Source organism: Lampetra fluviatilis, chromosome 8 (genome assembly GCF_964198595.1).
Source record: "Lampetra fluviatilis chromosome 8, kcLamFluv1.1, whole genome shotgun sequence".
NCBI classification, from domain to species: Eukaryota; Metazoa; Chordata; class Hyperoartia; order Petromyzontiformes; family Petromyzontidae; genus Lampetra; species Lampetra fluviatilis.
Genome location: NC_136282.1, coordinates 1,797,152 through 1,813,048, shown reverse-complemented (window position 1 = coordinate 1,813,048; position 15,897 = coordinate 1,797,152). Strand labels below are relative to the sequence as shown.

General features: G+C 42.9%; 1 protein-coding gene across 4 annotated transcripts in view; it reads right to left on the bottom strand.

Moving 5' to 3' along the window:
• Positions 1 to 15,897, bottom strand: part of D2HGDH (D-2-hydroxyglutarate dehydrogenase) — a 19,149-nt gene extending 3,252 nt beyond the window's left edge. Inside the window, exons 1-11 of one of the 4 annotated variants that reach the window (XM_078858862.1) lie at positions 15,497 to 15,897; positions 15,255 to 15,372; positions 13,179 to 13,357; positions 12,050 to 12,229; positions 10,618 to 10,675; positions 8,633 to 8,772; positions 7,065 to 7,258; positions 6,476 to 6,644; positions 5,261 to 5,404; positions 3,887 to 4,029; positions 2,777 to 2,942 (exon numbers count right to left, since the gene is read on the bottom strand). In XM_078858862.1, coding sequence (XP_078714988.1) covers positions 2,777 to 2,942; positions 3,887 to 4,029; positions 5,261 to 5,404; positions 6,476 to 6,644; positions 7,065 to 7,258; positions 8,633 to 8,772; positions 10,618 to 10,675; positions 12,050 to 12,229; positions 13,179 to 13,332 — 1,348 coding nt within the window. In that variant the 5' untranslated portion in view covers positions 13,333 to 13,357; positions 15,255 to 15,372; positions 15,497 to 15,897. The remainder of the gene's footprint in view (positions 1 to 2,776; positions 2,943 to 3,886; positions 4,030 to 5,260; positions 5,405 to 6,475; positions 6,645 to 7,064; positions 7,259 to 8,632; positions 8,773 to 10,617; positions 10,676 to 12,049; positions 12,230 to 13,178; positions 13,358 to 15,254; positions 15,373 to 15,496) is intronic. The other 3 variants (XM_078858861.1, XM_078858863.1, XM_078858865.1) reach the window with 3 other exon arrangements.

Below are 15,897 nucleotides of genomic sequence, written 5' to 3'. Positions count from 1 at the left end.
ATTTTGAGGCCTAGTTCTAGGCTTTAGGCCTAGCTGTAGGCTTTAGGGCGCTGTGAGTTAATTTTTAATTTAAATGTTTTATTCTTTGGTTCTTTTCGGTTAAGTCACGTCTAAAAATAAAATAATAAATTAAAATAAAATAACATATTACGACGTTTCGATTGCAACACAAGCAATCATCATCAGGCATAAAAGAAATAGCAACAAAAATCTAACTAGAAAAAACTATAGACAGACATACAAGCAGACAGACATCACAACGGCACACAGAGAGAGGAGCAAGCTGACAACGCGGCACGGGCACGCAAGCCTGAAAATTAGGAGGCAGGCACACGAAAATTAAATAACCTAGTAAAATATCGAAATGTAATGTAATACAACACAGAGAGTCGGTTAACACACAATTAACGCATAGCCTGGTTGATTACGTGTTTCAAAATTTGCTAAGTTAGAATTTTAAGTGTGAGCAACAAAAATCTAACTAGTAAACTATAGACAGACATACAAGCAGACAGACATCACAACGGCACACAGAGAGAGGACACACATCGGCACAAAGAGAGGGGTCGTTTCTGTGACGGTCCCTTAAATATAGAGAGGAGGGGGTGTTTTACTAGGTTATTTAATTTTCGTGTGCCTGCCTCCTAATTTTCAGGCTTGCGTGCCCGTGCCGCGTTGTCAGCTTGCTCCTCTCTCTGTGTGCCGTTGTGATGTCTGTCTGCTTGTATGTCTGTCTATAGTTTTTTCTAGTTAGATTTTTGTTGCTATTTCTTTTATGCCTGATGATGATTGCTTGTGTTGCAATCGAAACGTCGTAATATGTTATTTTATTTTAATTTATTATTTTATTTTTAGACGTGACTTAACCGAAAAGAACCAAAGAATAATTCCTGCAGTCACGAAAGCTCCTAAATTAAGATTAAATGTTTTAATTATTAATGTATAATTTAAATGTTATAATTATTAATGTAAAAGCTTTAAATGTAAATGTTTCTATTTTAAAACATCAGGGAATGTAACATTGTTAAACATTAACTCCCTTTCACACACGCGGGGGTACGATACGAAGGGAGACTTTGAGGCCTAGTTCTAGGCTTTAGGCCTAGCTGTAGGCTTTAGGGCGCTGTGAGTTTTTTTATTTAATTTCAAAGTTTTAATTAAAGCTATCTCAGGGAATTATAAGGGAAGGTTACACGTGTTTAGTCAGGAAAGCCTCATTAATTTAAATGTTTTGATTAAAATCTATCCGAGGGAATTATAAGGGAATGTTACACTTGTTTAGCCAGGAAAGCCTCACAGAGTCTAAAGGCTTTTGTAGGGTCATGCCAAGTGTTTTCAGTAGGGGGCGATGTTGCTACACGTAATCGGACATCGGACGGACGGACGATATAATCTATTGTAGGCTGGTCCACTTTATTCCTACCAGTAAAACCTCCCCGTAGAGGTGGTTCAAACTTGATTTGGAGCTTTCGTGACTGCAGGAATTACTCTTTGGTTCTTTCTCTGTGTGCCTATATGTGTGTCTCTCTGTGTGCGTCTCTCTGTGTGTCTCTGTTATCTCTCTCTGCTTATGTGTCTGTCTATGTGTCTATGTGTCTGTGTTTCGTCTCTCAAATTTAGCAATCTTTGTAAGAACGTAATCAACCAGGTAGGGTGTTGACTTATGTTAGCCGACTCTCTGTGTTGTATTGCATTATATTTCTAAGTTTACTAGGTTTGTTTTCTCTTTCATTCGTACCTGATGATGATTGCTTGTGTTGCAATCGAAACGTCATATGCTATTATTTAATTTATTTTTCTTTCTACGTGACTTTACTGAAAGAACCAAAGAGGTAGCTACAGCGTGTATAAAATTATCTGGCACGTGTCGTGACGGGTACTGCAAAATCTGCCCATGTCCGTCAGGTGCTCACCGAGCTGCGTTGGCTTTCAGTTGCTGACCGAATACATTTTAAGGTTGCGCTCATTACACACAAAGTGCTTGCCATAAATTAGCTACAATACCTTGCTGATGTTGTCGAGGAGCATAAACCATCAGGCAAACTCTGGTCATCCTCAGCAACTTTTGGCTAGCCATCGAACAAAGACGGTCACTGCACCGTGCACTTTCAGATGCGCGTCTGCAGCCACCTGGAACGCCCTTCCGGTATTAGAAAGCCACTGGAGCTATGCACTTTTCCATCTAAATTTAAAACTCGTTTCTTTAGAACTGCATTTTGTGTTTAGTTGTCCTTACTTGCATCTCCGATTAGCTACATACAGTGCAAAAAGTTATACATACATACATAGGCTTTTGGTGCAAACTATTGGCATTTGCCTGTTGAGGCAGGTGCTGCTCACACAGACACAATTCAACAGACGCACCAGTCTGTAGACTGCGTGACAGACATATGGCTGTGATTGGGGGGGGGGAAACGAGTGATGAAATGTCCGTATGCCTCCACAGATGACTCATTTCCAAAATCAAGCAGCTATGTTTCTGTGGCAGAGTGTAGGGGGACAATACAGGGTTCCCCGTAAATTGTACCAAATTTACCGCCACCCCGGCTAGTCGGACGAATCGGTGGAAGTCCTGGTCAGGCTCGCTGAAAAATCCAGCTGCCCACAATTTAAATAGAATACTATATAAACACAACAAACTGATATTTTATAAATATCTCTAATCATTTTGTAAGTATGTTAATCTGATTCATATCAGCATGTGATTTTACTGCCCTTGGTTTAATGCACACCTAGTAATGGTCTGTGTTGATCCCCAATCAGGAAACAAACTCACCCAGATGTCCGTAGCCCACAATGTGCTTGGATTCACCCTGAAACACCCGTCGCGTCTCCACGACCAAGTTGTAAATGTCCTCCGTTGGCAGCGACACATCATATTTATAGGTAAAACCATCACGCGAAAGTGCCTCTGTGATGCGTTCACGCACACTCCACAGTGCCTGTAATACAAATATACGCACGTCAATAGTGACATGTGCATGCGCGTGTCACCGCACTCGCCATCAACACCAGTTTTACAAACTAAAAGAAGCAGAAAAACCCCTCCTCGTGTCTGTCTCCACAGAAACCCATGGGCCACAAGGCCTTCTGAGAGTGATTTTTTTCAGCAGCGATGGTTGAATACAAGAAAACTATGGACCGGTTTCAACATTAAGTGTCTCATCAGCAGTCAAGCCTTGCTTGAACCAATGCTAGTCAACTGCCAGATGTCTCTACGCAAAGACCCTCTGTTGGATTTGGGTCCTAGTTGGACGCAAAACTACACGATACGTTTTCATAAAGCTCACCTTGAGCTCCCAGTTTTCAGCTTGCATATCTAAAACTACCAATGGCTGCAATGTCCCAGTAAATATCTGAGCAAAAAAAACTGCATCCATACATTAAGGCTGAGACATCTTGGTAGTTAGGAGAGTTTTGATGAGATCATGCATCTAAGAGAGCCACTCTTTACCAAAAGCGAGTCATCTAATTCCCATCTGAGTGATAGCAGCACTGCAGCTACAGTGAACACTCCTGGGAGGACCGAGAGGTGTGCCATGTGGACACCCTGCAGAGCCATGGGGAAAGTTCAACCAGCCGTGAGGTGGAAGGCAATGGCATTGCTTGGTGATGGCAGGGTGTATTTTATTGACCAATGTGAAGGGTTTTTGTTCATTGTGCTTGTACACCACTGCTAATTTATAATTATGTTTGCATACCCAGAAGTCTCACGACTTGCACTCTTGTTTGTTATACAAGCACGTAAATAAAAATGTACGTGCGCAGTTTTCATGAGCTTTAACTTTGCTCGTGCCGTTTACCGCTGGCCATTTGATAGGTTCTGGCCTTTGGCCCTGTGCTCAGCAACTGCGTTGTAAAAAAAACAACGAAACACGAACTCTACCTGCACTTTGGAGGGGTCCGTTGCCAGCGTCCCTGCCGACACATGGGCTGTCTCCATCGCCTCTTGCAGGAAGTCCTGCATCTTCTCGTCGTCGTGCCGGCCGCACGAACCGGCGGTTTCCACCAGGACGTAGAAAGGGTGCTCTGCGCACAGTTCACGGGCGATCATCTTGGGCAGTGACAAATATAACACCAACTCAACGGGAAATACGTCGTCCGGCAGTTTCAAGAAGAGAATTGCTATCAGCGATTCATTCGCAATCAAAAGACATAAGTTGTATATTTTTGGATGTGTCGTATATGGTGCTCAATGTGCGTGTTTGTGTGCAGTACTCGATATGGAAATGCAGCCATGCAGGTATGAAGCCAATTTGTCCTGCAGCAGCCCATGTTCAAAGACAAAGATCTCCTGTTTAGCCATGAATAGACTGTTGGGGCATGTGCTGTAAGTGAGCACCTATGAAGGCCGGCACAGCACACCATGGCCACCAGTGGCAATTTTACACACTGCATTAGGTACTCATTTGAGGCTGAGTCGACCTCGGGGATACCCAGGACCGGTTCAGATAATCGTCACTGGTGTTGGCCATGAGTGGGAATCGAACTCGGGCCGCCGGATTCATAGAGCAGCATGCTTAACCGCCACACTACTCCACTCATACCCAAACTCACGCTCACACCAACACTCACACTGCCATTTCCCCTCTGGAAACACCACAGATGAGGAATGGAAACCGTTCTCAAAAGTGCTGATACACGTTTGGTGTTGTAAAAATTGCTGGCATGGCGTACTGTTATTTACAGGTACATGGCGACCACTGGGTGAGGTGCAATCAAAATACAGCAAAACTCTCACTGAAATGGCCTATAGCCAAATAATGCAGATACGTCGCAGGCTAAGCAGCTGTAAAATCCATGCAATGTCACATGTATAATGAAAATCCGGCCAGATCTCCTTAATTGTATTTAAAATATTAAAGATAGTTGAGCAAGTTATCAGAATATTTATTGGAGGAATCTGATTAGTTATAAAGGTTTTTTTTAAGACGTCCAGTAGGGGCGGGTAAGAACGTTACAGCAAACAATACAAAAACACGATAGGAGTGCAAAGTATAGGAAAGGTAAACAAACCACTTAAAAATTTACAAATAAAACGAAATTTTTTTTCTTTTCACCAGGTAAAGCCCACTGAGGTATGAACTTATTTATCACCAACCATGAGAAATCCACTGCCGGATGAAAGCCTACCCACACACCGACACCACTCCTCGTGGTCCTACGATTCTACAGCCCATCTCCTGTCTGCACGTGAGCCGTTGTCATCACCAACATGGTCACTCGCGCGGCTGCTTGTTGCGTTTTTTTTATACTTTACCAGTGACGGGGTTAGCCAACGCCAGGTGAGTGTTCACCAGCCACATGCAAACTTCATCCAGAAATTCAAAGGCCGACAGCGTTTCTCCCAGTCTGTGCCTGGCGAGCTCAAACGTCTTCAGCACAGCATCAAAACTTTCACAGCCTGGAACACACCACGGACATTCTCCTTAACCTGCCCTCAGAGAAAAAGATTATCCCGGATAACCTTTAACAAACTGTTGGGGCAAGTGCCGTTAGCGACCACCAATGAAGGCTGGTGCGGCACGAGGGGGTGGGTGTTTAACACCACGCCCGGTCGCCTTTATCTCCCCAGTGCTGATGTTCATAATCTGCAGCACGTACCCATATAAGGCCCAGTTGGTTGAGGGTAGCGAGGCCCAGGACCGATTCAAATATTGGCCGCTGATTGGTCGTGAGCTCAATTCGAACTCGGGTCACCGGAATCGTAGTGCAGTGAGCCAACCACTGCACCACCAGCCCCCCCCCCCCCCCCCCCGAGTACACAAACACCAGCACCAATACCAGCATCATCGTAATTCTTTGTTACATTTCAAATGAGAGACGTAGATCAGCAGCATCAGATTTCCTGCGGGTTGAGATGGTATTTTAATCATGGAAAATTTTTTCCAATATCACTTCTATAATGTCTTGATTTTCATCAAGCATCTTGTTGCCAACAAGACTATTGTTCACACAAAATTACAGGTGCTTATGGAATACGCAGCCAATTTTCCAGTCAACATCCTCTTTTATACATTTTTAGCAGCATTAAACCAGGGTCAGTATGCCAGGAAAGTAAACACGTTCATCACCATAATTAAACCATTCACAAACGGCATCACGTATGCACCTACTAAGTGTGGGCTGAGGAAATTTCGTAACATGCACACGGCCTTCTAAAAGTGCTTAATCTCAGTGGCATTGGTTTAACGCAAGCAAAACTCTGAATCGGGTTTTTAACATCCAGTATCTCATCAGCAATCAGCTTTGCTTGAACCAATCAATGCAGGTGAACTGCCAGATGTTTGTAGACAAAGTGTGCAGGGTGTGGACAAGTAAAATTGTGTGGAGATATCAACCTAATTGTTCATGATAGCCTCTTGACCTCATTCTATTTGAACCTCACAGTCTCTGTCACTATTATACAATATACATTCATAGGAATTGCATATTGTTCTTTTTCAAGTGATCCCCTTGTTGGGAGTTACTGTACCTAGGAAAGCGACGTTTTGTGAGCTGGGCATTCTGGGGCAGGCAAGTGCAACTGCAGTCACCAGGCCCAGCGTGCCTTCTCCTCCCAGGAACAGCTGCTTCAGGTCATAGCCTGTGTTGTCCTTGCGCAACGTGGTCAATAGATCCAGCACCGTACCATCAGCCAGCACCTACACAGCATCGTACCATCAGCCAGCACCTACACAGCACCACACCATCAGCCAGCACCTACAGAGCACCGTACCATCAGCCAGCACCTACACAGCACCATACCATCAGCCAGCACCTACACAGCACCACACCATCAGCCAGCACCTACACAGCACCATACCATCAGCCAGCACCTACACAGCACAGTACCATCAGCCAGCACCTACAGTGCACCATACCATCAGCCAGTAACTACACAGCACCATACCATCAGCCAGTAACTACACAGCACCCTACCATCAGCCAGCACCTACACAGCACCCTACCATCAGCCAGTAACTACACAGCACCATGCTGAATTCAAACCGTGAACCTTTGCAACAAGCAACGAGAACCCGCTTCATGGGCCATGTGACCATGTCAGTGGTGCCGGTACTCACAGCCTCGACCCCCAGTACTGTGTGACGGAGAGACCCGTAGCGGATGAGCCGCACTCCTCCAGCATTAGTTGACACATTGCCTCCGATCTGACAACTTCCCTTGGCACCGAGGTCCAATGGCATTATGTGCCTGTGCTCCGACAGATAGTTATGCAAACGTTCCAACACGCAGCCAGCCTGGCAAACCAGCACACCTGGCAAAAGAATTCCCACACACACACTTGTTAATGTACTTAAGGAGGGGTGGGCCTACAATGATTTGCATGCTTAACATCCAAACTTTAGATGGTCCAGAACGTTGCCGAGAGAAATCTCATAAACATGACACTGAATTTTCCCACTTTTCAATGCATCTCATCAAATAAAAATTAAAACATCACTAACACTTATTTAGGATTCTAAATTAGCTTATCCTTGCCTTTCAGTCATTTCAACTGTCTCTTATCCTCATCTCTGTGTCCTTCATTTCAAGTATGTTACGATCTTTTCTTCAGTTCCCACGAACCGAATGAGTGTGACAACTGTGCGCTAGCGTGCCACTCAATATGCACGTGGAAAAGTGAAGTTACAATTTGATACTTTTGATGTAAAAGTCAACAGCTGAGAATCTCGTTCTATTCTGTTCATAGTCACAAGTTGCTCAGGGTCCTCTCCTCTTGCCCTCTACATCTATGCCTCTACACTGCGACTACAAGTACAGGTTTACCCCGTTTTACACCCAGGATGCGTTCCGGAAAACTAGAACGTAAATCAAAAGTACTTAAATCGAAGCAAAGAAATGGGATGGTGGATCGTAACGTGGTACAGTACCTTTACAGAGGATGCTCAGTAACCCATTGCGCATCTATACTGTACAACCATCGTCAAAAGTAAGTGTATATTATTTATATATTAAGATATATTCACTTGCCTATTATACTCTGTATTAGCCGTTTCTCATATAAATATAGTTTACACTTGTATAAACATAGTCGCCATGAATATGTTATGTAAGGAAACAAATATGAAGAGGAGATGTACATAATAAAGAGACTGCTGTAGTGAGGGACCCTAACGCTTGGGCGCCGTCTGGCGCGTGAATGTCGCCGTGCAGTGTAAACAGTGTTGGGGTCTTCGCGTTAAAGTTCGTAAATCTCGAGTATGCTATGGCGAGGTACCACAGTATGCAAAACTGGATTTGGTATCAATAAGTTGAGCACGTTGTGACGAAAGTACATGTAACAGGAGGGCATCAATCGGGTTATTATGGTATTGGCCACAATACATTTTTCAACTCCATTAAGCAATCAGTAAATATTGAGGGATTGTCTTTAAACTTAGAGCACTTCAGTTTAAAAAGGAAAATAAATTAAACTAAGAAGCAGGACCTGGAAAATACCTTGAATTTTGAGTAGCACCCGACCGCGTGTTATTAATTCGTTTTGAGATTCCATTTGGACGAATGACGCGATATAAAAATAAAACATTGTTCCAATTATTATTACTCCTAAACATATAGAGTACACCACATAGTACAAATAAAGTGAAGAAGATATGTACCACACGCAGAGAAGCAGCCAATAGAGTACCTGAGAGTGGATTGAAGCTGACGACTTCATCCAACAAGGAAGTGGAGACAATAATCTCATCGAATAGCGGCACGCTGCCTCCTACGAGCCCCGTGTTTCCTCCCTGGGGTGTCACCGCCAGCTGACGCTCATTGCAGTACCTTTGTGGGAAGGCAAAAAAAACTAAACCATGCAAAGAGGTTTAAAATATTTTGGCGACCCTTGTACCATATTTAATTATTTTTACTTCTTTTACAAATGGTTAATCCTAAACCCGGATAACCCACCCACTGATAAGATATTAATCAACAGTTGGCTGTGCTTTGGTGCCATAACAGCTGCAGAAAACAAGACATTTAGCTACTATGCTGTACAGTACTCTATTGCCAATCCCACTCTTGTTGGCCCACAGGAAAATTTCACATTGAATATGAATTGGAATCATTCACTGGATTTCACTTAAAAATGTCCTGGGCAATGCAGAATATTCCTTGAATGCAGTACTAAGGAGACGGGGTTGTTGCATGAAGGAAAACCATATACATGTCAACAAACATTCGTAAATATAAAGGCTCAAACTAATATCCTTTACACAACCGAGTCTCAAGACTTGAGATGAAGGTCGTTTTTGTGATGTTTTCTGGCATTGTGGGTGTGACCGGGTAATAATTATCATTTGCTGTATATGGCACTTAAATACCTCAAGCATATGAAAGCACCTTACATCACGACTCATCTCAACCATTCCAATGCTCATTCGAAGTCTAGCCAAGCGAATTCCCGCTAATCGAGTCCAATTTGGCAGACCTCCAGTTGCAGCTGTCCCGATGCAGCACACGGTTTATGTAGCAGCAACTTGCAAGTGGGCATTTGTCTGAGAATAAGGAGTGATGAGTTTTCTCCAAACAGAGTTTTCAAACAAAAAAATAAATGTGACAAAAATATTGTTTGAGCAAAAGTCGTAAAAAAATGTGCAACGGTAAAACTATGTTTTGACAAGTGTGACGGTGTAGTATCGCATTGTCTGCGATATCACGATGTGATACCGTGGCACATCGAATACTCCACCTTTCAAAATATCGAGATCTAAAGAAGGAACCACCACTCATCGAATTAGATAGGAAACTTAAGTGCCTGGAAGAGGCCACATACAAAGGCCGACACTCAAAAATCATCCGGTCAAGATCCTCCAACAGCCTATATACGCTGTCCTGCCTGCTACAGACTGCCTCGTTATTACTTACGACCGTCGCCTGATATCTGCAAAATGCATGATTTGGATGAAATGATCAATTGTTCCACTGGTACGGCTGTAAAATATTGTGCATATTATAAATTACATTATTACTCTTAATAATGTCATTCAGCACTTTGAGATCCTTGATGAAAAACGCTATATAAATGTAATTATTTGCATAACCAAATTAATCATACAATTGTAAATCCTTGCCTTACAGAGTGATTCAAAAAATCCAGAAACAAACAGGGAGACGGCAGTGCAGTGGGGGCACTCACCCCACCCACACCCTTTAATACCTCATATCATCTAATCAGTACATTTAGCGTGTGCGATTTAAGTTTTATTCGGAGGGCACATTAAATAAAGCATTTGCCGTTAAATAAAGCAAGTGCCGTTAAATTATTGGTATAATAAGAGTAAAATAATGATTAAATAAACGTTTGCCAGAAATTGCATTAACCATCATCAACCATGATTAGTCCACTGCTGGATGAGGACCTCCCAAAGCCACCCACGATTCCACGATGTAATATTCACCAGGCTCCCCATAGCAATGCTGAGCGATATCTGAACCGGTCCTGCGTCCCCAGTTCACAAACAAGCTCTGACCGGTGTGAAGGTACAGTCCAAAATCCCCCATGACTAACATGGTGTTTGTTTCGGAATATGGCTGAAAATCATTATTATTGTACGTATAAATAATATTAAAATAACCAACAGTCAACCCACCATACAAGACACGTGTTTGTGTGTGTCGGAGAATCACCTGAGTATCTCAGACACTTCTTTGGTGGTGCGTGGTCTCAGCATAAGGACACTATTTCCTGCCAACAAAATACAGTCAACATACTTGCTAGCACTCTGACACATGAGTATATATAGTCGTCAGAAAGTAATTGCCAGGGTATTTACATGAGAAAATTATTATTCTGTTTACAACAGATTACTTTAAACACATGCAAGAACGAATGAGGCAGCAATCCTATATTTGATGAAAACATAAGACTAGGCTTTACATTTCTGGCAATAAAACAGGTGTTAAGATGTTCAAACACCAAATAGATACTTATTTACAAGGCATCAAGATATTAACCACACATGCTTGTGGCAAAATATGCAAATAAACATTCTCCGGCTGCTTGCGTCCTCACTGAGGACGGCTGCTTGCGTTGTGGCCGAAACGTCGTGAGAATTATTTTATTATTTCCCTTCTACGTGACTTTACCGAAAGAACCAAGAAGGTGAATCCCTGCAGTCACGAAAGATTTAAATCGAAATATATGCATTGTCTTTGAGGCTGATTAGCCTACACCAGACAGCATTATTTATGGCCATGTCTCACCAGTGTTAGACCACAGAACGGCCAAAAGGCGAACAATATAAAAGCAATGCAAGTAGTACAGATAGGCCCCAAGTTACGATGGTCCGACTTACGATATTTCGATCTTACGATGGAGATAGCGATACGACAAAATTGTAAAATATTTTAAATTTCGCGTGGCAGGCAGACGCAGCAGCGTACGAGGTACGATACTGTACATTGGGACGCTGCCGGGATGTATGCATCTCCAGCCTTGTGTGATGCAGATAGGATTGTTTCCCGAAAAAACTTTCTATGAAATTGCAGTTCATATAGGTAGGCTAAGAATTTAGCTTGATTTTACTTTACATTTTACTGTGCAATACAGTATTGTAATTAATCAATACATACAGTATATAGTTTATACAGCACGGTACTGTAAATTGGTCTGTTTTGATAAATTATCACCATTCTTTAAGACTCCTGGGTAGGCTAGGCCATCTTCGACTTACGATATTTTTGACTTACGATGGGGTCGTCGTAACGCATCTCCATCGTAAGTAGAGAACTACCTGTATTAGCTCGGGTTGAGCAGTTATATATATGGGACCTTTTTGCCAGTATCAAAATGATGGATGCATTTTGGTACTGGCAAATATTAGGATCAAAGAGACTTCAAATGTTTAAGTTTCTTAATTTAACACGTAGGCTTTCGTGACCAATATTATCCATATTACTATGGTTAAGTTTCTGAACCGTGCAAGCAGGGAAGAGGAATTTAAAGGATACATTTAAAAACTATTGTAGTTGAATTAGTTTTCTTTTTAGCCCTTGTTGTTACCAATTTAACTGAAGGACACCCCCCCCCCATAGCTTTAACATGTGGTGCAGAAAGTACCAGGACAATTCCCCAGCCAGTCAGTACAAGAAGCTCTTAGCACGTCTGGATCTGTGATGACGCGTTCTGGCAGCATAGCTTGGAAAACCTCTATGTCCCGAGGCTCCAATAGCGAGAAAGGGCCTCGTTTCACCACTGGATGTGTCATCTTGCTCGGGTCTGCTCGTACAATGCCACCTCCTGTGACAAAACCAAGCACATACTTCTAACAAAATGTGCCATGAGCCATATGAACAAATGATCTACTTGCTGTGTTCAATGCATTTCCCACCTACCACATGAACAAAAATATAAACTGACACACAATGTTTGTAAAAAAAAATCAACAATGACCTAAACACACACACACGTTAATGTTCATTGAATTAGCTCCCATATATTAAAGAGAGGGCCCTAGTCTTTAACATCTGACAGTTCACCTGTATTAAAGCAACCCTCACTGTGCTGATGAGACACATTGAAACCAGTTCACAGTTTGTCATGAATGCTGCTGAAATTATTCACTCCCAAAAAGTCCGTGGGATCGACAGATTGTGTAAAGAATATTTAGACTTTTCATGTGGAGACATATATATGAATAGATGTATGAAAGAGACATTGTCTGCTTACCTATTTTGTTAAAGCATATATGCCACATAGCCAAAGTGGATGGTTTAATTCCCTGACGAAGCATACTTCAACTCGTTCTTATAGGTGACATAACACCAACATTCATAAATACTCCTGACCATGACAACACGCTTCAAGAAAAATATCTAGTTTTTTCCCCACACAAAATATTAATGGTGATGTAATTCAGCGCCAAATTCATACGTTTCAACCCATACAGTTTGCCCATATTCTTGCACAGGGAAATTTAGTTTTTCAAGTTCATACGGATGAACGTTGAGATTTCTAAGGGCGCGGGGTGACCAACAAGATCTGAATTGGTCTGTAATAAGGTAGACACTGATAAGGGGCTGACAGCTATGCAAATTTACATTTTAACTGGAGGCACAGCAAAAGCAATGGACATTGGTACATGGGAGAGGGTGCCTTTTCCCATGCAGCAGGTAGCAATGACCTTGATGTTTTCTCACCAATACCGTGACTCGATTCCACCTCCATCAGCACATCTAACGGTTGTTACCTTGCAAACTGCTTGTCACGTGACCCCTTGTACACAAAGAAGTCCGACAGCACGAAGGCCGATGCGCCGCGTTTCTCCCTGGTGCACGACTCAGAGGCCATAAGCGGCACATGCGGCGTAGGCCAGGCAAGGACGATGGACGCGAGAGGTTCATCGCAGCTCTCGTGGCACAATGGCTTCTGCAAAGCAAACATGACGAACACGGGTCACTCGTACGTTGTGCATACCTATCTACCACGTATTTTTGTACAAAAAAATTGAGTTTTCAGGTCCATACGGCGAACAGCCGTTGCAATACGGGCAAAAAGAAATCATATGGCCAAATAAAAAAAAAGTATTATTTAACCCTTCGTAATATTCAGTGTTTATTGTTGTACATTTACAACATGAGTGTGTGCATCCACATATCAAGCAAGCAGCAGCAGCGTCAGCATGCAAGATCACATACAGTAGCATAAGTAGCATCATTGACACCAATTATCAAAATAAATACATAGAAGTTTTTGTTTCGCAACATAATTGCTATTTGTTTGTGTTGCTGCCTTTGCGATGGGGCTTTGTAGGATGAACGTTGAGATTTATAAGGGCACCAGGTGACCAATAAGGTTCTAGATTAGAAGCTTTCGTGACTGCAAGGATTCATACTCTTAGTTCTTTCGGTAAAGTCACGTAGGTAAAAAATTTAATTAATACAAAAATAAAATGACGACGTTTCGGAGGCAACACAAGCTTCCATCTTCAGGTGAAACTGTCACAGCAAAAAAATCTGTATCACTTTTTGCTGTGACAGTATCACTTGATACAGATTTTTTGCTGTGACAGTTTCACCTGAAGACGGAAGCTTGTGTTGCCTCCGAAACGTCGTGATTTTATTGTTTTTATTTTTAATTAATTTTAATTTCATTTTTTACCTACGTGACTTTACCGAAAGAACTAAGAGTATGGACCAATAAGGTTTCAACTGATCTGTAATAAGGTAGGCACTGATAAGAGGTTGACAGGTTTTGTGTAACACGACTCGTCTTATTGTTTGTTGAATTTCTTTCACACCGTACGTAGCCTACCATGCTAATCGGAGTGTGCGATGTAATTCTACGGTGTTCTGTGGGCGGAGGAGCACTCTGCCGAAGCGCTACAAGGTAGAACCTCAGCTGTAACTGGCCAGATCCTGACAGACACACGAGTTAGCTCCTCGGGCCGTGGGCTCCTGCTACGTTGCGCTCTGTGCTAACAGGTCGTTCAATAACAATAATAAAGCGCCCTGGAGCGCTCTGCACGATGAATGCGCCATCCCTGTATTCAACGAGGCGAAGGCGCATTGTCTTTTTATTACTACACGCTTTCTGTTAACTCACTTGTTGTTGTCGTATCCTCAAATCTTGTAACTTAATTTTAACCCACTTCCCAATGTGGTATCGACTGCAAACTTGGTATGCTTATGTCTTACTGATGACAATACTATATTCTATAATTAAAAATAAAATAAATATTTTGTAACATTCTTTTTACATGTTATGTTTCGGCTTGGGTCTAATTGTCCACGCTCAACTGACGTTGGCTGTAACTCACTATGGCCCCTTACGTTGTGGCAAGCTTCGGAATTCTGCCATTACTCGTACGGTACATTTCATTAAAGCGTGTTTTTTAAAAGTATTTTTAAATATTACTTATTTTTATCCGACATGGAAAACGTGGAGAGAAAAAGATGCAAGAGAAGGAAAACAAATCAAATGTAGACAATGTTTTTCAACTATAAATCAGGCGTGAATAAGTTCAGTCCAGTTTAACAGAATATATATAATTTGTTTGTGTTAGATCGCGTACATGTGTCGCGAAACCCTACACCACCCTGAGCCAACGAGTAATGTTTGTCACGTAAACAACAGAACGTGCCACTATGTTACTCGTACAGCACTAACCGGTGTGTTGGAGAGAACATCCAAAACATTTACAATCCGAGAACGACGCTTCGTCAGTAACTACAACGAACATTATAAGGCGGACTGCCACATCTGGCTGACAATACAAGTTGTGTAATTTCTGGCGAACCCTGCTGAGACAGCGACATTAATACACCTCACAAGGCAAGTCGGCGCTGCTGCTGCTGATAGGGGAGACTGCCGACGCCACGGAGACTCCTCCACTCTCCTCGCTGTACCTTGAACTTCTTTCGCGCCGTACGTAGCCAACCAAGCTGATCGGAGGTGTTTGGGGAAGAACAAACTTAACACAAGCAATTCTGAAGATAAATGGGTGTCTGTGTGAGTCTCATGGGTCCATATGCGAGTCTGTGGATCTCCAAGTCTCTGTGTACGTACCTTGAACTTCTTTCGCGCCGTACGTAGCCAACTAAGCTGATCGGAGGTGCGTACGTCAGGGCCGCGGGTCACCGCTCGTCAAAGACACTCGCCCGGTCTCACTGTGGAGTTCTCCCCCCTTGAAATATGCGGTGTGTCTACGTTGTGCGTGAAACGGAAGAGTTGAGGGGGGTTAGTGGGTGATGGGGTCGCTTTATCCCTCCGCCTCGGGCCGAGTTGAGGCTCAGCACTGCGAGGCTGTGTGGAGTGTGGAGGAGCAGCCTTCTAGTGGCTGTGCTGGTTGTTGTTGTGGTGGTTGTTGTTGTGGTTGTTGTTATCGTGGCGCTCCCTCTGCATGGCGACTCGCACCCAACCCGGCTGTGAGAAGCTTCGCTCGCCGCCTCCACCACGGGCAAGCTGAG